The sequence below is a fragment of the Cervus elaphus genome, chromosome 18, assembly GCF_910594005.1.
Source record: "Cervus elaphus chromosome 18, mCerEla1.1, whole genome shotgun sequence".
Lineage (NCBI taxonomy): Eukaryota > Metazoa > Chordata > Mammalia > Artiodactyla > Cervidae > Cervus > Cervus elaphus.
The window spans coordinates 53,432,002-53,454,997 of record NC_057832.1 but is presented as its reverse complement, the minus strand read 5'-3'; the positions used below and the strand labels follow the sequence as shown (position 1 = coordinate 53,454,997).

The 22,996-nt window shown below is 37.2% G+C and overlaps 1 protein-coding gene across 4 annotated transcripts in view; it reads left to right on the top strand.

The window, feature by feature from the left end:
• The window catches only part of RELN (reelin), a 527,544-nt gene that overhangs the window by 274,791 nt on the left and 229,757 nt on the right, over positions 1-22,996 (top strand). For all 4 annotated transcript variants that reach the window (XM_043872741.1, XM_043872740.1, XM_043872739.1 and 1 more), the window contains one exon: positions 20,927-21,023. In XM_043872741.1, the coding sequence (XP_043728676.1) occupies positions 20,927-21,023 (97 nt within the window). The remainder of the gene's footprint in view (positions 1-20,926; positions 21,024-22,996) is intronic.

The following is a 22,996-nucleotide window of genomic DNA, read 5'->3' as shown; positions in this document are numbered from 1 at the left end:
ACATTTTACAGTGCTTAGTGATGTGGTAGAAGGCTTTAGATGCATGTGGAGCATGCAACTTCTGGAGAACTGCTAGTTGTTGTAAACATAGATGGATGTGCGCAGGTCCCTGTGGTGTTAGGTCCTACAGAGCAGAGCAATTCAGGAAGGCTTCTTAGGAGAATTCCTGAAAGTCAACATGAGTCCTTGGAAAGGACGAAGTTTTTCCAGTTGAGGAGATAGAGTGACATAAGCAAGGCATAAAATGGGAAACTCAGTTCCTTCCTGGATCAGGAAGACTGGGTAAGGAAGGCTATGAGCGTTGTAGCATATAGTTGTGTCTATCTGAAGAGTTCATGTTCATCAGCTGGGAGTTTTAAATAGGCAGTAGAGGTCTGAAAAGTCACCTCTTTCTCTCTTAAGTGATAAAGAAATACAATAAAATTAATTCTTAATATGTGTGATCTTTCTTAAGCAAGATCAGTTGTATTAAGAATGGATTTGTCCCTTCCTTAATATAAATCTACATTGATTTACTCAACAAGAGCTTGCCAAAGAATATACTTGTTCAATTTAGCCCAGCTCTTTTTTCCAGATTAATAGAATCTGTTAGCTAAGAGGGTATTGAAGGTAAAGCATTTTTAAAACATACATCATGAAGAACTTTTTGGCTTAGGAGGTGTATCTGTCTTGTCCATCATTTTATTCTCAGTCCTAGCCCTCAGCCCTAGGGACTCAAAATTAGAAGATGCTCATAAATATTTCTTGCCTGAGTGACAAGTAACTATTACAGAGACATCTATAATATTATGTAACCAAGTCATAAATTGATGTGATACAGACATTTCACGCCAAGAGATTTGGGGGAGGTGATCTGAGAACCCCAATCAATGGAAAAGATAATCCAGAAGAAAACAAAGAATCACCAATAAACCGTGCTTTTAGTGAAGCCAGTAGACAAAAAATATGTATCCATGCGTTTAATCAGTTTGTTATTAATGAACTAGCTAGAATCTTTTATTTGTTCATAATTCATAGAGTTGGTACCTTTTGTCTTTTATTTTACTTATGAATATCCTAAAGATTTGGGGTTTTGTAGGTATGTGTTTGGGCTTCCCTGGTGGCTCAGCGCTAAAGAATCCACCTGCAATGCAGGAGTTACAGGTTTGATCCCTGGGTTAGGAAGATCCCCTGGAGGAGGGCATGGCAACCCATTCCAGTATTCTTGCCTGGAGAATCCCATGGGTAGAGGAGCCTGGCAGGCTATAGTCCATAGGGTCGCAAAGAGTTGGACATAACTGAAGTGACTTAGTATGCACACACGCACACAGGTGTTTGTGTGTGTGTATGTGTGTGTTTTACTGCTTTTTATTTGTTTTTAATCACCTTAAACAAAGTAAAGGCACTATGTCATGAACGTTTTATATTTACAGATTAAGATATGAAAATGTCTTTAGGTCTGTATTCTCATATGTACTGTACATGTTACAGTGTCTCTGAGACAAGTGAGAGCTACTCGTTTTGTAGTTTGAAATATAAAAACTAGAAAATTACAAAGTTAGAGGTACTCAATGCTGAATTGGAAGATTGCTTTGTAGAGGAAAAGAGATTTTTCTCAAATAGATGTAATGAATAAAATGCCACTTATAAAAGGTATTATATTGCATTTAGCATAAAGGAAGAAGTTTTTCCCTCAAGCCTGATTCACAAACATATTAATTACTCAGAGCTTGATTCAGTAGAGAAACTCTCTCTCAGTTCTTGGAAGAGCTAATTCAGAAGGAAGAGAAATTGAGCCTTCTCATATTTTGGTAGAAATTATTGCTTATTTCCTCTGTCTACTTCCTGAGATGTTTTCCTAAATCTGGCTCTTTTTGTTGTTGTTGTTTTCAAGAGTTACTTTTCTTGGTAAGTAAGACCTTGGGGAATTTATATGAAATTGTGAAAACCTCTTCTGGAAACATGAGACTCCTTGAGTATGAGGCTAACAAAATCTGTAGTGACTTGATATCAAAACATATATAAATAAAAACAGAAGTTTAGCAAGTTTTAATGGTGAAAGTAGCTTAACGCATGCTTTTAATGTTAAATACATGCTTTATTTGAGTTTAAGGTTCTTGGATATAAAAGATATTAAATAAGGTTTCTACTTGATTTTTAAATTTTCAGAAATCTATATTCACACAAAAATTAAAATATTTATATATGGAACACTTCTGTGTTATCTATTTAATAATTAAAATTCGGAATTGATTTTAATTCAGGTTATCCTTCTTCTTCATTCTGGTGTTGATCTTTTTAGGGAATATGGATTTAAAAGACCAGTTTAAATCAAAGCAAGATCCTCTATGACCCACCTCCTAGAGTAATGGAAATAAAAACAAAGTAAACAAGTGGAACCTGATTAAACTTAAAAGCTTTTGCACAAGAAAGGAAACTATCGGTTCAGTTCAGTCGCTCAGTCATGTCCAACTCTTTGCGACTCCATGAACCGCAGCACACCAGGCTTCCCTGTCCATCACCAACTCCTGGAGTTTACCCAAACTCATGTCCATTGAGTTGGTGATGCCATCCAACCAACTTATCCTCTATCGTCCCCTTCTCCTCCTGCCCTCAATCTTTCCCAGCATCCGGGTCTTTTCAAATGAGTCAGCTCTTCACATCAGGTGGCCAAAGTATTGGAGTTTCAGCTTCAGCATCAGTCCTTCCAATGAACACCCAGGACTGATCTCCTTTAGGATGGACTGGTTGGATCTCCTTGAAGTCCAAGGGACTTTCAAGCGTCTTCTCCAACACCACAGTTCAAAAGCACCAGTTTTTTGGCGCTCAGCTTTCTTCACAGTTCAGCTCCCACATCCATACATGACCACTGGAAAAACCATAGCCTTAACTAAACGGACCTTGGTTGACAATGTAATGTCTCTACTTTTTAATATGCTGTCTAGGTTGGTCATAACTTTCCTTCCAAGGAGTAAGCATCTTTTAATTTCATGGCTGCAATCACCATCTGCAGTGATTTTGGAGCCCCCAAAAATAAAGTCAGCCACTGTTTCCCCATCTATTTGCCATGAAGTGATGGGACCAGATGCCGTGATCTTAGTTTCCTGAATGTTGAGCTTTAAGCCAACTTTTTCACTCTCCTCTTTCACTTTCATCAAGAAGCTCTTTAGTTCTTCTTCACTTTCCGCCATACGGGTGGTGTCATCTGCATATCTGAGGTTATTGATTCTCCCAGCAATCTTGATTCCAGCTTGTTTTAATTTTAAATTTTAAATGCTGGGCTTCTTCCAGCCCAGCATTTCTCATGATGTACTCTGCATATAAGTTACATTAGCAGGGTGACAATATACAGCCTTGACATACTCCTTTTCCTATTTGGAACCAGTCTGTTGTTCCATGTCCAGTTCTAACTGTTGCTTCCTGACCTGCATACAGGTTTCCCAAGAGGCAGGTCAGGTATAAGCAAGGTGAAAAGACAGCTCTCAGAATGGGAGAAAATAATAGCAAATGAAACGACTGACAAAGAATTGATTTCCAAAGTATACAAGCAGCTCATACAACTCAGTACCAGAAAAACAACCCAATCAAAAAGTGAGGAAAAGACCTTAACAGACATTTCTCTAAAGAAGGCATACAGATGGCTGACAAACAGATGAAAAGATGCTCAACATCGCTCATTATTAGAGAAAAGCAGATCAAAATTACAGTGAGATATCACCTCACACCAGTCCATCATCAAAAAGTCTACAAGCAATAAATGCTGGAGAGACTGTGGAGAAAAGGGAATGCTCTTGCACTGTTGGAGAGAATGTGAATTGATGCAGCCACTATGGAAGACAGTATGGAGATTCCTTAAAAGACTAGGAATAGAACCACCATATGACCCAGCAGTCCCACTCCCAGGCATATGCCCTGAGGAAACCAAAATTGAAGAAGACACATGTATTTGATTGTTCATTGCAACACTGTTTACAATTAGCTAGAACATGGAAGCAACTTAGATGTCCATTGACAGATGAATGAATAAAGAAGTTGTGTATATATACACAATGGAATATTACTCAGCCATAAAAAGGAATAAATTTGAGTCAGTTCTAATGAGGTGGATGAACCTAGAGCCTATTGTACAGAGTGAAGTGAGTCAGAAAGAGAAAGATAAATATCATATTCTAACACATATATATGGAATCTAGAAAAATGGTACTGAAGTATTTATTTACAGGGCAGTGGTGGAGAAACAGACATAGAGAATAGACTTATGACATGGGGAGAGGGGAGGAGAGGGTGAGATGTATGGAAAGAGTAACATGGAAACTTACATGACCATATGTAAAATAGATAGCCAATGGGAATTTTCTGTCTGGCTCAGGAAACTCAAACAGGGGCTCTGTATCAACCCAGAGGGGTGAGATGGGGAAGGAAGTGGGACGGGGGTTCAAAAAGGAGGGTATATATGTACACCTATGGCTGATTCATGTTGAGGTTTGACAGAAAACAACAAAATTCTGTAAAGCAATTATCCTTCAATTAAAAAATAAATTAATTAAAAACAAAACAAAGAAGACCAGCTTATATGAACTATATATATTTTTCAAATCTACCTCACCCCAAGTTCCTAAGCCCTATCTTAACTAATAAAAGGGAATATTCTGAAATATTGTAAAATGCTACTAAATATAATGTTCTGGCAAAGATTATTGAGATTAATTATGTCTGCATTATTAAAACTAATAACTGAAGAGTTTTCTCTACCTGAATTATAACAGTTTGAAAGATACTACACCCTTTCCCTTTTGAAATATTTAATTTATTGTCACTCATCTTGGCGAGGCTTGAAAGATAAATATTAATATTTCATTCATAAATATGTTTTCCTAATATTTATTGAGGCCTGTTCTTGTAGAAGGGATAAAACATTGAACAATAGGATGAGAAGAAGTTAATCATTAATGTAGACTAAATAGTCTTTCCTCCATGAAAAATCTCATTACCATACCCTGATATCTCTGAGTCCCCACTTCCTCTATTTTATTTTGTGATGCTTATTTCACTCAGCGTTGACTTATACTCTGGCCATTTGTGCACATCCACTTTCATTCTTTCTAGCTTAAATGATGCTTGAGGACTAAGGATTATACAAGCGTCCTCTTGTTTTTAGGGCATAATCTTACTCACAACTAGTACCACCCCGGAGTATCAGCATCACAGGGAAGGTTAAAGCGATGGTCGCTTTCTGGGAGATGAAGTAGAGGGCATTGTAAGACCTTGTGGCCAAGGTCAAAGCCCAAACAACAAAAGGGTAGTAATGCTGAGTCCCCAGATTGTTGGGGGTTGGAGAGGGTCGTTATTTAACACCTGCTCTCAAAGGTTGGTGTTAGTCCTACTAGAAAATGAGCCAGACTTGAGCACTAGGGCTTAGTTTAAGGCCTCCACCCCAAGGAAGAGAGGGCTGCTCAGCAGGGAACCTGGCAAAGCCTGACACATTTTGCATTTCCCTCCCTTATGTTTTTCCGAACATAGGATCTGATGAAACCTCTATGTTGGACTTGGGAGGGAATTTGTAAAGGGGTGAGCACCCAAAAGTGGTTGGAAATGGCATGGTGTTTCATAAATCAGGAGAGAATTGGTCCCTTACAGGAGTGGCAGGAAATAGGAAAAAATACAAATATTTTGGAAGTGAGGGAATGGGGATAGGGCTGAAAGAGAGAAAGGTACAAAGGGGAGGAGGACAGCTGTTCATTTTATATCCTGTGGTCATTGTCCATCTGCCATAAACTGAAAGAAGTCACCTAATGAGATTTGGGAATTTCAGCCAAGGAAGTGACTAAGGAGCAAAACATTAAGTACAATAAATCACATACTGTCACATTTATTCAAACAGAAAGGCTTGTAGATCAAATAGTCTGTTTCCTAATAAAGTCAGTCAAAACAAAGATTGTTGCTAGTAGCCTCATTTGAAAAATAAATATAAAACAGAAGGGAAAGAAGAGTTGCTTTTAAAACCTGACTCTTTTTCTGCATTTTATAATAAAGCTCTTTATTTTAAACAAAACATTTTTAGCATATGTATACCATGAATGTAGAATATTTGAGTTTTTACTGTACTTTGACCTCTCTCAATCCTTAGTATCAGTTTTTAGTAGTTGTTTAAAATGGAAAATTTACTTTCATAAAATGGTCCTTTTTACAACACTGTCCTTGAAATATGTTTTTTTTTTTAGTGGATAAAATGGTGAATTCCACCAAAACTTATTTCTTGGTGGGCAAAACTGAGGTCTAGACATAAAATCTAGATTTGCATATTCAGATAATTGGTTAATTGATCTTTTGGGGCAGCTGAAGATTTTGGACATGTTGATTTCTCTGAATTGACAATTTCTGTTAATAAAATGATTTTGGTCAACTTTGGTCATCATATTTTACCAAAATTGATTTCACTTGTTCTTGACAGATCCAAGAGTAATTCAAGGATTTCCTGTCGTACAGAATGGAACTATTCTTAATTAAAGTAATATCCTTTCGGTCACAATTCCCATCCCTGTCATTTGGGACTAAGAAGCCCCGGGATGCTTCCCACGTGTGCTGCCACAAAGCATTATCCGATACAGTAACCATTTTTCCCTTCCCTGCCTAGTACTCACCCCTTTAGCTATAGTCTGTGAGCTTCAGCAAAGCATAAGCTGCTGTCTCTGTGCAGGCACAAGCCAGGCGAGCTGAGCCTGTATTTTGTGAGAGCCTGAAGCAGCGCTGCCTGGCAGGAAGTGTAGGCAGGGTTCGGCACAGGGGCAGCAGTGTGAGAATGCCTCAGAGGAGCCAGGGAGACTGGTGATCAGCCAAGAACAGCACCCAAGTACTCTGTGGATACCTGCGGTCCAGGAAGGTAATAAGTAACAAAAACAACTTGCTTCAAAGGGTGTCAGGTGAGAAGCTAACTCACTGCTAGAGGACAAACTTGACTACAGTTTTTACAACATTTATAAACTAATGAAGCAGATTTATATAGATGTGCCACATTATAAGACAGTATGAACAGGTATGTATAATCTTATAAAGTTTAGGTTTTCTACACGGAGAGGAATAAAACAAACATGAAAACTAAGAAATATATGAAACTGGCTATCCTGGAAATTACAGCATTACCTGCTTAAAACCAAGAGTCACAATTTAGGTCCTGTTCATCAGGTAGTACTTCCAAGACTGGCCATATTACAAAGATTTTGGTCTACTTATAGCAGATTGTTTTGATGCCATGGGCTGGGAGAGCTAATGCCCTTAGGATTTTTCTGGGAGACTCAGTAATAAAGGAAATAAAAACCTAAGTATAATGTAATTATTGTTCTACACCATTGTTGTTCCTGGAAAATAAACATTCACAGCTGCCTCTAATGAAATATTTGAGCAGAAGTTTGTGAAAATATCAAAATATTGATCATCTGTATAATAATAGGCCATTGGCTTGCTTGCAGCAGAATTACTCTGAAGAATTGCCAGGTAGCAAATAAGCCTTTACTGTATTTCTCGGTTCTTTTGGATACAATGAGTGTTTACTCCCTAGTGAATAGTACTATCCTTAAAAATCGCTCTTATGGGGAGACTTCCCTGATTGTCCAGTGGTTAAGACCCCGTGCTTCCAATGCACAGGGCACAGATTCAATCCCTGCCTCACGGAGATCCTTGGTTGGGGAACTAAGATCCCACATGCAATGCAGCCAAAAAAAACAAACTTCTCTTGGCAAAGAAAAAGAAGTGATAATTTCCAGAACTGCTTATTATACCAATATCTTCATCTTGCTTGTCACATTTTTCACATTATAGAATGAGGCAAGTCCCTTTCTTGAATGCCTTAGCCTACAGTAACATAATATGCTCTGGAAGTGACAGTGTCTGGCTTTTAAAAGCTTCTCTAAAAGTTCCCCATTCATTTCTTTTTCTCTTTCCATTCACTACAAGCTCAGTTAATGCCCCTCTCCTCCATTTATCTACCTTGAAAAGATGAAAGGATGTGTTGATTCTGCTAAGATTGGCTCCAGTCCTAGCAGGGAGTTTAAGTAGTCCGATTACATCCATTTCATCGCTTTATGATCTTTCTGTATCAAATGCTGTTGTTTACACGCGGCTCTAGGACTCTGCTTGTCTCTGAGGTCTGAGTTTTGAGTAATAGCAGCAGCAGCACTTGGGCTGCAAGAATTCTCAGCAGGGTTCTGTCCAGACACTCCTCAAGCCTTCAGTATTTATGGGCCCCGCTCCACTATCTAGAGGCATGATTTCTGGCAGTGCTTCTCCCCAATCTATAAATTCTGCAAGATCACTTCTCTCCTTCTGTGGCCCTGTGCCACATTTAAAAAGGCAGCTTGTTTTTCAGGCAGTGCTTTGAGGAAAAGAGTCTGCTCCCGGCAACCACTACCAAACCCCCAAGAGGCAGTTGCTCCTTCTATTGTTTCTGTTCTGATTTACTTTGAAAAGTCCTGGGCTTTGTGGAGAAGGGCATAACCAAATAAAAATAAAGCTACCCAGGTCTTTGGAGACTAAATTGGAGACTAAAACCAATTGATTTATCCTTCTACTATAAAAATAAAAAGATATAGAGAGGACTACAGGAGATATAGGCTCACAATCCCTAATCTGTAATTCCATAGTATAAAAACACTCAGAAAAACCACAGAACTTTTTTTTTAATTTATTTGATGGCAAAGCCTCACATGATCTAAATTCATTTGGCAGCTAGACTTGAAGTAATTTAAAGCTATTTATAATCTTTACTTATACTACTTTATATGAATCTTTGTATATTTAAGTGCAGAAATATTAATATGTTTCATTATAGGATAGTGCCTCAGACTTGCTGGTGATCTTACATACTATGTGGTGTATTTACCATGTTACCTTTCTGAAATCTGCAAGTTAAGTCAGTCAGTAATTTGGATCCTAAAGTTTATCTTACCTTAAGTGATTGTGAATTGTGTAACTGTTATTTTGAGAAAGTGAGTAATAACTCTTGAATTCTTAATAGAATAAATGACTAATATTTCTCTTTTTTAAGTAGCTTTGATTTTATACTAAATCAAGCTATTCTTTAAGTTTTTTACTTTTATGGCAACCACCCAAAAGAAATGGGAAGAAAGGAAAAGGTTTATGTGTGGATTTTGGGAAACTTCCTGGCTCTGGAAGGTATTTGCAGTCTCCTTTGTGCATATACATTATGGTTAATGGGCTACTGAACAATAACAGGTTCTCAGGGTGCTTAATCTGGGCTTCACTGGTTAGCACATAATTGCTACTTGTTCGTGTGCTTGTGTATCCTTGGCATTGTAAACTCTGACAGCCATTTAAGATCCTCTCGGCCAGCACTGCACAGAAGCACTCCAGTTAGTAAATCCTGGAAGTTGCAGGTTCTCACCAGGTTTTGTCGAGCTCCTGAGGCTCATTCAGGTTCATCTCCAACACTGTCCAAAACTGAATGGTTTATTTGTCATGTAAGCAAACAATTAAAGTGAAGTGAAGTCGCTCAGTTGTGTCCAACTCTTTGTGACCCCATGGAATGTAGCCTACTAGGCTCCTCCGTCAATGGGATTTCCCAGGCAAGAATACTGGAGTGGGTTGTCATTTTCTTCTCCAGGAGATCTTCCTGACCCAGGGATTGAACCCACGTCTCCTGCATTGTAGGCAGACACTTTACCATCTGAGCTACCAGGGAGGTATATAAGCAAACAATTATGTCAAATCATTTCATCTATCCTAATCCAGTTGTTATATGATGATTTCCTTTTAAGAATATTTTAGTTGAGCCAGATCTGCTTGAAAAAAAGAGAAGAAAAATAGTTTCAAGAATCATATATTCTTACTTTATTATTGTCTTGCATTACAGTATATTGTCATGTGAATGTGCCATGTTAAACAAAATGGAAAGTGAACCATGTAATCCGGAGCTTGGTACCCCCATGTGAGTTAAGACATTTGTGAAACTCAGGAACACACTACAGGGCATGCTCTGCACAGGGGTGGGATCAGGTTTTGTGGGTCTACATTTGAAGCTTACACAGTTTGGGTGAAGGCTAGAGTGTCATTAAGGAAAAGAATACAAAATTGCACATTCAAAATTAGGTAAAAATGTGAATGTTTGTTTAAAATGAGAAAAGAAATCACAACATATTACAAATCTTTAGAAACTGGCAATACCACAAACATAAGAAAATCCAACCTTTTTGTTAACTACCTGAAATACTTTTTTCCTTTTTCCTTTTGGGTGCATATTCTAAAATTACCTCTGCATATGACAACTTTTGCTATTGATGTAAATGGGGAAGGGAAAAGAGCACTGGATTGGGAGTTAGGCCATGTAGTCACTTCTCTGCCAACTGAATTTGCCACGTAAACTTAGGTAATTGGTGGAGCCCTAGTGAGCCCCTGACAACTCGTTTGTAAAGCAAGAATGTTCATCTTCCTGATCTCTTAAATGTCTTCCCACTGTGACCCTTAATCCTAGAACTGGGTGAAAACAATGAACTATGAGTTAACTAGGAATAGATTTTATGTAAAAATATGATTATGATGTTGTCTGTTTTAGTTCAGGGGGCCCCTACAAGAAATATCAAAGTAGTTGCTATACGTTTATTCAACCAATCATAGCTAGTTTATACTTGTAGCTTGTTTTGCTAGCAGGGAAGGATATTAGGTAGAGGAACAGAAAAGCAACATCAGCCAAACCTGTAATATTGTTACCCAAGCAATTCTCAGCATGAGTGATCGAATGTGCTGCCCCCTTTGGCACTTCCCAGAAGAGTGACAGACTCTCTGCTGGTGGACAGAGGTTATAAATCACCTCCATATCCTTATCCTGCTGAAAAGAAGCACTGCAAAAGATCCAGTAGTAACAACAGTAATAATAATGATATCGTTGCATTTCCAAAAAATTCTCTTCTTAGAGTTTAACCGACAACTGCTTCCTAAATTTCATTCATTCAACAACTGTTCTCTGAGCTCCTCTTCTATGTGAAGCAGCTCTTAAGGCATCGGGGAGACAGGATTCGTGAAAGAAAATCTTTGCCCTGGTCGGGCTGACATGCTGCTGAATATCAAACAAGTGAATGTCAGGAAGTACTGAATACATGAAGAAAATTAATCAGGAGTCAGCACATGAGGGGTCGCATTTTGTTAGAGGTGGCCAGGGGATGGCCGCTGAGAATGTAACCATTGATCAGAGGCTTGAATAGTGTAGAAGAGATAACCTGGCAGAAAGAACAGCCGACAGAAGAGCCATGTGGACTACCAACAGGTAGCCACACGCCTTATGTAAATGTCAGTTCTGAATGATATTTTACTCTTAAGTGGGGAAGGCTACTCAAAGAGTATACATTTCCTGGCTTTTCCTGAATGATAGCCACAGTCAACAGAAGTGGGACTGAATCATGAGAAAATAACTAGGCTTTTAAGTTCGCATGTACCTCAGACATAAGTATTTTTAATAATTTGTTGACTCATTGGTTGATTGATTGCTAGACTGATCATCTTGACCTGACTCCCTATAACAAAAGTGGAAAGTTGCTTATCTGTTGTTTTGTAAATTACAGTAGGGATGGTACTATTTAAATAGAGCCCAGGGGTAAAAATTGATACCAATTTTAGTTGCAATTTTATAATGAGTAAAGGGGTTCAAAGGTCAAACTGAGATTACTAAAAATGTTTCTTACAACCATAGTGATGAATCTCTCTAACAGTGACAGTAAAGGAAGCAACCTTATAGAAATAAGTTTTGCCATTCTTCTTATTTCTTTATTTTTAAATAACAAGTACTAGGCACTATTTTACATTTGTAAATATTCATTGTTTCCTTATATAAAATAATTATTTCAGAAACAGATTTATAAACTATTATGGAATTCAGTATTTAGGATACAAATGTGGATTACACTATTATTTTAAATTTAATCCTGATTGTAATATTGTATCAGGTTAATGCTTTCCACATAATTAAAGTTTTCTGAGTTGGGAAATGTTAGAATATTACTTCTTTGGAATACAAGTATTTTTTTAAATCTCTTGTAAATGACTTTCTATGGATTTTTAAAGCAAATGACCAAAGAAATTACTTATCAGTGCAATACCTTTTGTGTTTGTTCTGGGTGCTCAGATAGTACGTTATCACACTGATCTGTGTGAGAGATGATTTAAGGAGGTGATGGTGAAGGTAAAATAAAGGCATAGATTTAATAAATCTGCAGGAGAGTATTCAGCTTTGGGTGACTGACTGTGGAGGCAGGGAAAGGAGAAGAATGGGCAGGGAACCTGCAGAGAAAGTGATTTCCAAGTGAACCTGATATGGAGACTAGAGGTGGTTCAGTCCTTTAGGTCTTACCAAAAACAGCCATATGGCTCCAGGCAGGGGCCAGAGCGGAAGTGGTACAGAAGCTCGTCCCCACGTGTTCGGACCATGTGAACATCAAGCAGTATTTGTTTCCTTAAGTGTGCTTGTGCACTGGAAGGAGTACAGTGAAGTGGTTGAAGGCATGGATTCTGGTCTGCCCAATTCTGAGTCCCGTTTGGGCCTTGAGTAAATTGCCTAGCTTCTCTTTGCCTCAGTTTCCTTACCTGTAAAATGAGCATGCAGAGTAGTACCTAACTGCTCAAAGCAACTGTAATTGTTCTCTTGAATTACTGGAATTTTTTTTACCTCTGTGGATGCTGCTAAAACTTTAACTGGTCAGATTTTCTGTCTTCTCTGAATTTTAGGAACTGCAAAATCAAATTTCTACTCTATCAATTCTAAACCTTATGAAGTATGTCTCCTTATACTGTTATGTCTTGCTATCTTATTCCCAGAGCGCCTTCTTTTTCTTATCAAATAGGTGCCTTTCTTCCCCTCTAATACATTTACCAGTGACGCTAACAAACAGGAAGATAACTCTTTTGGTTCTCAGTTTTCACTTCCACTTTGCACTTACAGCATTTCCATTAAAGAGCTGGGAAATAGCCCAAAACGAAAGAATATATTGAAGAGGGAATATATGCCTTAACATGCCTTAAATTCTTTGATAAGTAGTGATTCAGCTTAGTATTTGGCCCATGAACAAATATTTTTTCCTTTTTCCAGGATAAATGGATTTATGAATTGAAACAAAAATACTGAATCATACCTGAAATTTTTTAGTGTGGACTGGAGTTGTTTTCTAAGCACATTTCATGTGTTAATGCCTTAATCTTCACAACAGTTCTATGAAGAGATTGCTATTATTATTCACATTTTACAAATGTAGAGAATGGACATAGGAAAGATTAGTGACTTTCTCAAGATTCACACAGCTAAAACGTGTCAAATCCCAGATTACAAACCTAACAGCATGCCCTCACCATCTACTCTCCTAACCCCTATACACACTTTCTCTCTGGAAGATAATGTATCAGAGGGAATTTCACTCCAAAAAATGAAGCTAAAAAATTATATAGAATTATAAGTAATACCAACAAGCATTGAATTTATTAATATATAGAATTCCCTCCTCTATTTAAGACTGTGTGACCCCTGGAGGACAAAATGGAAACCCATTACAGTATTCTTGCCTGGAAAATCACATAGACAGAAGAACCTGGCAGGCTACAATCTGTGGGGGTCGCAAAGAGTCAGACATTACTGGGGGACTGAGCATGCACATAAGGCTATGTGATGTTAAGGTTATTCGATGATAAGATATATCTATCATTGACAATTTTATAGCATTACAATTTAGAGTAATATTTTTCTATAAAGTTACAGTTGTATTAGATTTCTTCCTAGACATAAAAGTGGGTTTTCTCCCTTAGAACAATGTGTTAATCTAGTTAAACATTGAAACAGAAACAAAATAAATCAACTTGAAAGGAAAAGATAATGTCTTACAATTAAGAGGATATTACATTCAAGAAACTTTTTTCTTAATGTACTAGAAAATGATTCCTGATGGAGAGTTCAGAACATGTGCCTTGGGGGTGATATTCGGTGTGGCTTATGAGTACTTTGTATGACTTTGCAAACTGTTTATTTTTAATTATACTGGGCCATTACAATAAGACTTTACTAATAAGTAAAATAATTCATCTGGCTATCATTATTCTTCATATTACTTTATCTAGCTGATAAAAATGTATCATAATTATTCATGTAATCTGTCTCTGATATTTTTATTCTAAAGGTAAACTGGATTGTGTAACCATCTAAGTCATTTTGGGGTAATTTCTAGTTAATGTGGGAGAATTATTGCCCCGTTGACTATATGACAGTACGAAAATTAATCTCGGGTAAGGATACATGTAGTACAAATATTCTAAAGCACAGCTCTTAGATTTTTTTTTCACTTTTGACCCAATTCAGACAAGTTGAAAATCCTTAACTCCCATCCATCCATGGTTATAGTTCCCCCTTTCTAGTATAAATATATCTCAGTAAAAACAAAAAAAAAATGGATGATTTCAGATAAGCAAATTACAGCAAACCCATTCACGGTCAAGCCAGAGCTGATTTCTGTTGTGTACCATGACTGTTCTGGGTACTCCGGACACAAGTAGTAAATGAGACAGACGCTGCTTTGATGGAGCTTGCATTCTAACAGGAGATGGACAAGAGCAAATAATCAAGTAAATAGATGAGATAAATTTATACACTCATAAAATGGAGTGATAAGATGCAGGATGATTGGACATTGGGGGGGTGAACTTCTTTAGATTGAATGAGCAAGGAAGATTTCTTTGAGGAGATGATATTTGCACAGATCCATGAGAAAGAAGAGGAACAAGCCATGGGAGAGTCTGTGGGATAGGACATGAATGGAATGAGGAAAGAATAGAGTGTGAGGATATTGACATCATCCGTATAATTGCAGGCAGAGAGTAGGCGCATAGAAGCCCTGAGATGAAGTGTTCAGGGAGGAGAAGGTCCATAGTGGCTGAAACAAAGTATATGAAAAGAAGAGTGCTACAAGGGATGTTCTAAGATCATGAAGGATTTAATGTATCATAGCAATGAGCTCATCCTTTTGTTCCTAGTGGACTGAGAAACCTTGAGAGAGTTTTAAGCCGGGTTGGCCTAATCACTAAAACATTTTAAAAGACTCTTGTTTTTGAAAGGCCTATAACTGCTATGTGGAGGATGAATTACAGGAGAATTAAAAGGGGAGGAAGAAGACCAGCAAGACATGACCCTGACTTGACTAAGGTGGTAGCACTAGTGGAGGATAGAAGCTGAGCCATATTTTGGAGTCAGAACTCCCAGGCTGATGGGTTGAAAGTGGGAAGTGAAGGAAAGGGAGGAATCAAAGATGACATCTAGTGTTTTGTTAGTTTCTTTGAGCATCTGGAGTGGTGTCATTTGAAATGCAAAGTGTACTGAATATTTGTAAGGTGAAAAACCATTTCTTCTGATTTTGACTTAATAAGCCTGAGATGTCCTTTTGGGATGATAAGTAGCACTTGGATCTATAAATGTGGAACTCATGGGAAATATCAGTTCAGTTCAGTCACTCAGTCATGTGCGACTCATTGCGACCCCATGGACTGCAGCACACCAGGCTTCCCTGTCCATCATCAACTCCCAGAGCTTGCTCAAACTCATGTCCATTGTGTTGGTGATGCCATCCAACCATCTTATCCTCTGTAGTCCCCTTCTCCTCCTGCCTTCAATCTTTCCCAGCATCAGGGTCTTTTCCAATGAGTCAGTTCTTCGCATCAGGTGCCAAAGTATTGGAGTTTCAGTTTCAGCATCATTCCTTCCAATGAATATTCAGGACTGATTTCCTTTAGGATTGACTGGTTTGATCTCCTGGCAGTCCAAGGGCCTCTCAAGAGTCTTCTCTAACACCACAGTTCAAAAGCACCAATTCTTCAGTGTTCAGCTTCACATCCATACATGGTCCAACCTTCACATCCATACATGACTACTGGAAAAACCATGACTTTGGCTAGACAGACCTCTGCTGGCAAAGTAATGTCTCTGCTTTTTATTATGCTGTCTCGGTTGGTCATAACTTTTCTTTCAAGGAGCAAGCATCTTTTAATTCCATGGCTGCAGTCACCATCTGCAATGATTTTGGAGCCCAAGAAAATAAAGTCTGTCACTGTTTCCATTGTTTCCCTATCTTTTTGCCATAAAGTGATGGGACTGGACGCCATGACCTTAGTTTTCTGAATGTTGAGTTTTAAGCCAACTTTTTCACTCTCTTCTTTCACTTTCATCAAGAGGCTCTTTAGTTCTTCTTTGCTTTCTGCCATAAGGATGGTGTCATCTGCATACCTGAGGTTACTGATATTTCTCTCAGCAGTGTTGATTCCAGCTTGTGCTTCATCCAGCTCAGCACTTCGCATAATGTACTCTGCATATAAGTTAAATAAGCAGAGCGATGATACAAATCCTTGACATACTCCTTTCCCAATTTGGAACCAGTCCATTGTTCCGTGTCCGGTTCTAACTGTTGCTTCTTGACCTACATACAGATATTTGTTGTAGATATTATTTAAAGCCTCAAAGTAAAAAGTGGCAACATAGAGAGGAGAAGAGAAAGCCACCAAAACAATTTGAGATCAAGAACAAAAAGGGCAACAATGGAGAATGAGAAGCAACAGCCAGGGAAGCAAGAGAAAGATCAAGAAGGTAGTGGAAGATAGAAGAAGTTATCCAATTAAGGGGAAATGATGGACTGTGACAAATTCTGATAAGTCTAGTACCCTAAACATGGGGAAATGATCTGTTGATTGGGCAGCATAGAGCCCCAGCTACATAACCAAGAGTAGTTTCAGGGCAGTGCTTGAGTGTAGAAGTCTGAATGGAGGAAGGGACAGAGGATAGGCTGTGATGAAGTGGAGACAATCACTGGACAGCCCTTCTGAGAAGTTTTCCTATAAGTGGAACAAAAATAGGATTGGAAAGAACAGAAGGTACAGGTGTGACATCAAGAAAAAATTTAAGATGGGAGATGCTTTGTATGTTTCTATGATGTTTGTATGACAATAGGAATGATCCAGGAAACTTATTGGAAGAAATTGATGGTACAAGAGAAAGAGAGGGGAAATCTTAAAGAGCCATTGGAGATGGAATCTAGACCACATTCTTTAGAACATTCTAAAGAATGTTCACCATTCTTTAGAACAGAGCACTTCATCCATTTTAACAGGAGGAAGTCAGAGTATACTGGTAGAGTGATTGAAAAGATGAGGGTATTACTCTCTGGTCTCTATTTTTCTTAACTACATATGGTGCATTGTTAATCTAATAAGAATGAACACAGATATATGATTTTATGTTAAAATTCCAAAAAAATTTTTAAAACAGTATTTTTATACATAATTTGATGATACAGAGCAAATTATTAAAATAGCACAAATTCTAGCCACAAATTCAGTAGCACAGATTTAGGACATCATTAATAAAAGGTGGTTTTGTTGCAAAATAGTTTCAAGGTATTATGTAGGTATTTGCTTTAGCAAAAGAGTAGAGATGGCTTATAGTTATATTGCAGTACATATATGTCTTAAGTATAAGACAAACTTTAAGCCAATATTAGTCCAGAAATGTTGCTGAAAAAATTATCTATCATTATATACTATGGGATTGACTAAATAACCAATAGTAATGCAAATGACAGTTATAGTAAATAAATGTAGATTACTTTATCATTTATCAATTTATCTGTCAATTTTAAATCAAGAATTGCCAACCAAGACCAACTGGAAACAACACTCATGAGGTACCTTTAACATAAATATCCTGTCTTCCCCCAAGCTGGGGATGTTACGGTAATCCTGGTGTGTGTACCTCTACATGGAAACCAGAATTCCTAGACTGTTGGATTAGGGCTCCCAGTGGGTTCTAGAAGTTCATCAATTTTATTTATAAATATCATACTTCAGGAACCCTTCATCACTTTGTAGGCTGCTTATATCCTTGATATAAGTAAAACTGCTAATATATGAAATTTCCTCATTTGCCAGTAAGAACCAAAGAAAGAGTTTGCATTTGCAGACCAATTTAAGTCCATTAATGGTTCTCGGACTTTTATAACCATAGTTCTAAGTTATCTTCCTACCTTCAGCAATTCTTAAAATCTCTGCAAAATTGCTACTTTAGAGTGAAGGATGGCAATTACATCAGAAGTGATCCAAAGGAAAGAAAATGAACCTGTACATGAGAGGATATCTTGCATTTTTCATTTGAGTTTGTTTTTCCTTTCTGGTTTTAAATATCAACTTTGGCAATTAAAGATCTTTCATTTAAGAGGGGAAAGAAAGAAGTACCTCTTGGAGGCGGCACCTGCTTATCATTGTCTCCTCACTGCATTAGAGGTGTTTTGAGGTACGTGATAGCTCTGCACCACTGCCTCTGGGAGCAGGGAGCTGGGGGTGGCTTTAGGCACCTGGGCACATGGATGTTAATTAACTCTTTCCTCCCCTCATTGCAGACAGAATCAAGCAACCATTTTCAATCTGGGCAAGGACAAATCTTACTCTACTGACCCAAGTCTATGTGACAGTGGGGCTGCAGTTCAAAAGGGCTTGTCTGAAGAGGAAATTCACCCAGTCTATGTGGAACAGCTATATTCATAGTGGGAGTGGAGAATCGCTTATTCATTGGCTTGGCACCATTTGGGGTGGTAGTTTGATAGGAGTGGCCCCAAAGGGAAGCATGTATACAAAGCCAACTGGTTCTCTTGGGTGGTGCTTCTTCCAGAAGGGGAAGTTCCCATGGCATGGGCAGTGCCTCTCTTCTGGCTGTTCATTCGTACCTAACACCCCAGTCCTGGTCTTCTAGTTGTCCACTCCTCTGTTGGAATCCCTATGGCTTTTGAGCCGTCTTTTCATGTAGGAACCCTTTAAAGATAACCCTGGGCTGGTTCTGTTTTCCAGGGTACACCTTTAGTCTGTAGGATCCGTGGTGGACCTTTATCTCACCAGAGCTGGAAGTACTGCTTTATCCTGAAGGGACTGAGAAAGTGTTGACGGATTATGAGAAGGAAGTAACAAGATTCAGTTCACTTGTGGGAAGAGCGCTGGCAATAGTGTGGCTGGGTTAGGACATGTGAGGCTGGTGACCAGCTAATCACTATTGCAAAGTTCTGGCAAGAGCTACTGAGAATCCATTGACAATAATGAGGAGGAGATGGGTTCAGAAGATATTAACATTTTAGATACAAAATAATTTAATGACTAAGGAAGTAAAAGTGAGTCACCTGCCAGGTACCTTTTATTTAAATGAGCTCATCATAAACTTATCTTACTATTCTTGCAGCAAGAATGCTGGAGTAGTTGGCATAGTGAAAGACAGGGAAGCCTGGTGTGCTGTAGTCCATGGGGTTGCAGAGGTCGGACATGACTTAGCAACTGAACAACGACAGTGAACTTATTCTCACAACAGTAAACACTTTTTCTCCCAACAGTCAGATGATAACATAAGAAAATAGGGGAGGGGTCATATTGGTTATCAGGGTCATAGTTGAGCACATCTTTTATTTTAATGTTTACCAGCTTTCCTGTTCTTTTTCAATTTGTAAATAATTTCCACTGAATTGCTTCTGTGAGGAACATTTTTGGTTTTCATTTGTTCTAGCCTTTCCATTTTGGGGATTCACCTCAGGCACTTGCTTTTAAGTACTTAGCCATGTATAAAACAGAAAGGAAGCACATAAATACCATTTACATTCTTTAGGCTAGTGTGAACTGCCTTTTGAAAAACAAATTGTCTGCCAGACTTCATACATGTTTCTGTTGAAGTTTGTCTCACATAATCCTGGCCCTTTCCATTTCCTGCCCCACAGTTTGATACTTATTTTAAGCAGCTGCTTAAGAAAAGTAGAACTTAAATGATCAAACAGCATAAAGTAGGCTTCTGTTTGAGCTCAAGGTTACTGTGTAGCTTTCTTTTCAGTAGCCTTTTTTCGTCGACATTCTAGCTGTGAGAATAAATCTAGGAAAACTGCTGTTTGGCCTTTTTAGCTCACTGCCAGCCTTGGCGATGGCAAACTAACTGGTGTTGTACTAAACACTACTGAAATAAAATAAATGAGTCTGATTAAAGCTTGGAACTCTTGAGTACTACAAATATAAAAACCGTCAACAGATGCTGTTTGCTAAAACCACAGCTCCTCTAGCAGATGGGGGAACGTTAAACATAAAATATGCTATTTCTTTTTCGTTTGGTTCATTTGTTTTTAATATAGTATAAAAACCCTGCTACTGAGTTCCAGTAAACTTCTGGCTTATGTTTCATGGCTGTTTTGGGGAGTGTGCTTTTATTATAAGAATTCATTAAACATGTTAAAACAAATTCTTATCAAAGTTTAAAACTGTCTTTGGTTTTCATATATCCAATACTGAAAATAATCATGAAAAACAATGACCAGATGTGCACAATGAAAAATAATGTTTCTCTTTCAAATCTTTGATGTTGGGCTGTAGTAGAATAATATCAATCATATCTCTAATAATTCTCATTCATTTAGTACTTGAATTTACAGTATTTTAATTTCTCATATAGAGTCGGATGCAACTGAGCAACTAAGCAGCAGCAGCATGCTACATCATAAGTTAAATAACACACACAGAAGGATGCTATTTTTACTCTTCATGCAATTGAATGACTGACATGCCACTTAATACAATCATTATAAATATTAACTTGCAAGAACCATAATGGCATTATTAATCATTCTATACTATTCAGATATTTCTTGGCCTAGAACAGAGTGTTTATATTTAATTTAGAAGTTCATGTATCTCTAAAGAGACCTGCAGTTTACTTTTTTCTTGACTCAAAATTATTTATCTAATATTTATCAGAATAGATCACAAGAAGTTTTAGCGTAGTTAGAAGAATGGGGAAATGATCAAATAACTAAGTGGTTAAAAAATTATCTAGAGTATTTATCAGGAAGGATAATATGTAATCACACCGTTCTATTTTAACTTTGAAATTTATTGTTATTGCTGCTTACAGGTTCAGGTTCATGTCGCTATAGTTATTCAGACCCTTGTATCATCGTGTCATATGCCAAGAATAATACTGCGGACTGGATTCAGCTTGAGAAAATTAGGTTTGTTATCATTTAAAGTATCATCCTAAAGTTTGATGTAGGTGGGTTTCTGCTTCCCTGTTTACCTTCATTCTCCCACTGGCTTTATTCTTCATGGTTAAAAGTACTCTGGTTGTTAATTATATTGAATTACATGAATGCACATATTTACCTGCATATTACCTGCTCTATTTGAAGAACATGTTAAAAAGTGTCATTTTCCATTCACTACTTCCCACTGTCAGTAGTAGCTATAACAAACTATTTATTTTTGGTAAAAGTACATTTGAGATAGTAACCTTTCTGATGGGATTCTCCACAAAATAACATCACCATCTGTCTCTCTAGGTGGCCTGGCTGTGACCTGGTTTATAGGCCTAGAAATGTATCAGATTACTACCTAAATTCCTTCCAGTCTGTGATGATAATTAGTTAACAGCCTTTTGGATCTAATCCCTGATTCTGTAATTTTCCTTCTAACTTCCCTAAGGCCAGTTCTAAAATTCTGTTATAACTGATGTGAGTTGTAATCATTTATTACATTTTCTTTATTAAAAAAAAAAAATCCCTTCATAAGAAAATGAGGTTGGATGCTTAAAGAGGAAGAAGCTCATTCAGGTTGAAAATATTTGATTAAATTTAGCAAAACTCAGACTATGTTAACCATTTTTGTGCAGTTTAAATCATAAAATATACTTCAGAATGGGTATACTAATTTCAGGTATGGTGAGGTATTTAAAGGAAAAAAATACGTTGAAATTTTATTGAGTGGTTATTCTGCTCAGTTCAGTTCTTAAGTTAGTATGACTCAAGTAGAACATTTTCCATCAGTTCTGTGACAGTTTTCTTTTTTTTTTTTATGCTATTTTCCTTATCCTATTTCCATATTGAAAAAAATGTGATTTATTTGGGCAAGAAGAATAAATATTAGGTTCTTAATCTTTAATATTAAAAATTTCTAGTATTTGAAATAAAAATAAAAGTCTCACAAGTTCAAGTTCTATTTCAACCAAAACTTGAGAAAAGTAATTCTAACTCATGGATTTTAATAGATTTTCTCCCTCTGTGACAGGATAAAATATTATTTATAGATACCTGGTACAAGCCAAGCTCTGACATGCTGTGCCAATTGCCAATTTTATAACAGGGCATTTGCTATTCCTTCTAATTTTTAGTAGTTATAATGAAAATGCATTCATATTAAGTACTGATTTATATAAATGGCTTTAAGCAAAGCAGCATAAGTACTGGAAGTTTTACTCATATGCCTCCATTTTTCTCTAACATATCTCATAGTTTAGATAAATTGTAGTGTATATTTCTTGCTGAATAACAGCTGTATGCTTCTGATATGACAAATAGTGAGTGTATACATTTAATTATAAGATATGGAGATCACATTCAGCTGATTCTATTTATTTTTCACTACATAAGACTTTCAATTTTAGGCCATCCACCAAACTATCATTCTCATTAATGCAACTTTGCCATTAGTGATCAGAGTGGACATATTTTCAATCACTTCCTAAAACTAAAATATATTATCTTCATTGATTTAAATTATTTTTGAAGTTAAAAACAGTCATCATTAAATATTTTAAAGGAAAGGGGAATTGATTACCCCCAAAGGTAAGGCACACCATTCATAATCTACACTGACAATCCTACAGATTTATATGTGCTTCATTGGTGAGTGAAAAATATGGCTTTTCTCTAGTCCTTTCAAAACTGATTTATAGTAGGCCCCAGGTACTACTAGTTTGCATTTTAGTACCACTTTTAATCTTGGCTAAGGCCATCATTTTTACTACAGCAGGTTTCTACTTGGTAGAATAAAATGTTTAACATAAATATTAAATAGCAAAGGACCTAGATTTCAGCAGATATGATATAAAAATCCTGTTAAATTATATCATGTTTTTAAAGACTGGTATGCAAAAACTGGTAATTTAAAGACTGGAAATCTAAAGAATTCTGAATGAGAGCATTTAATT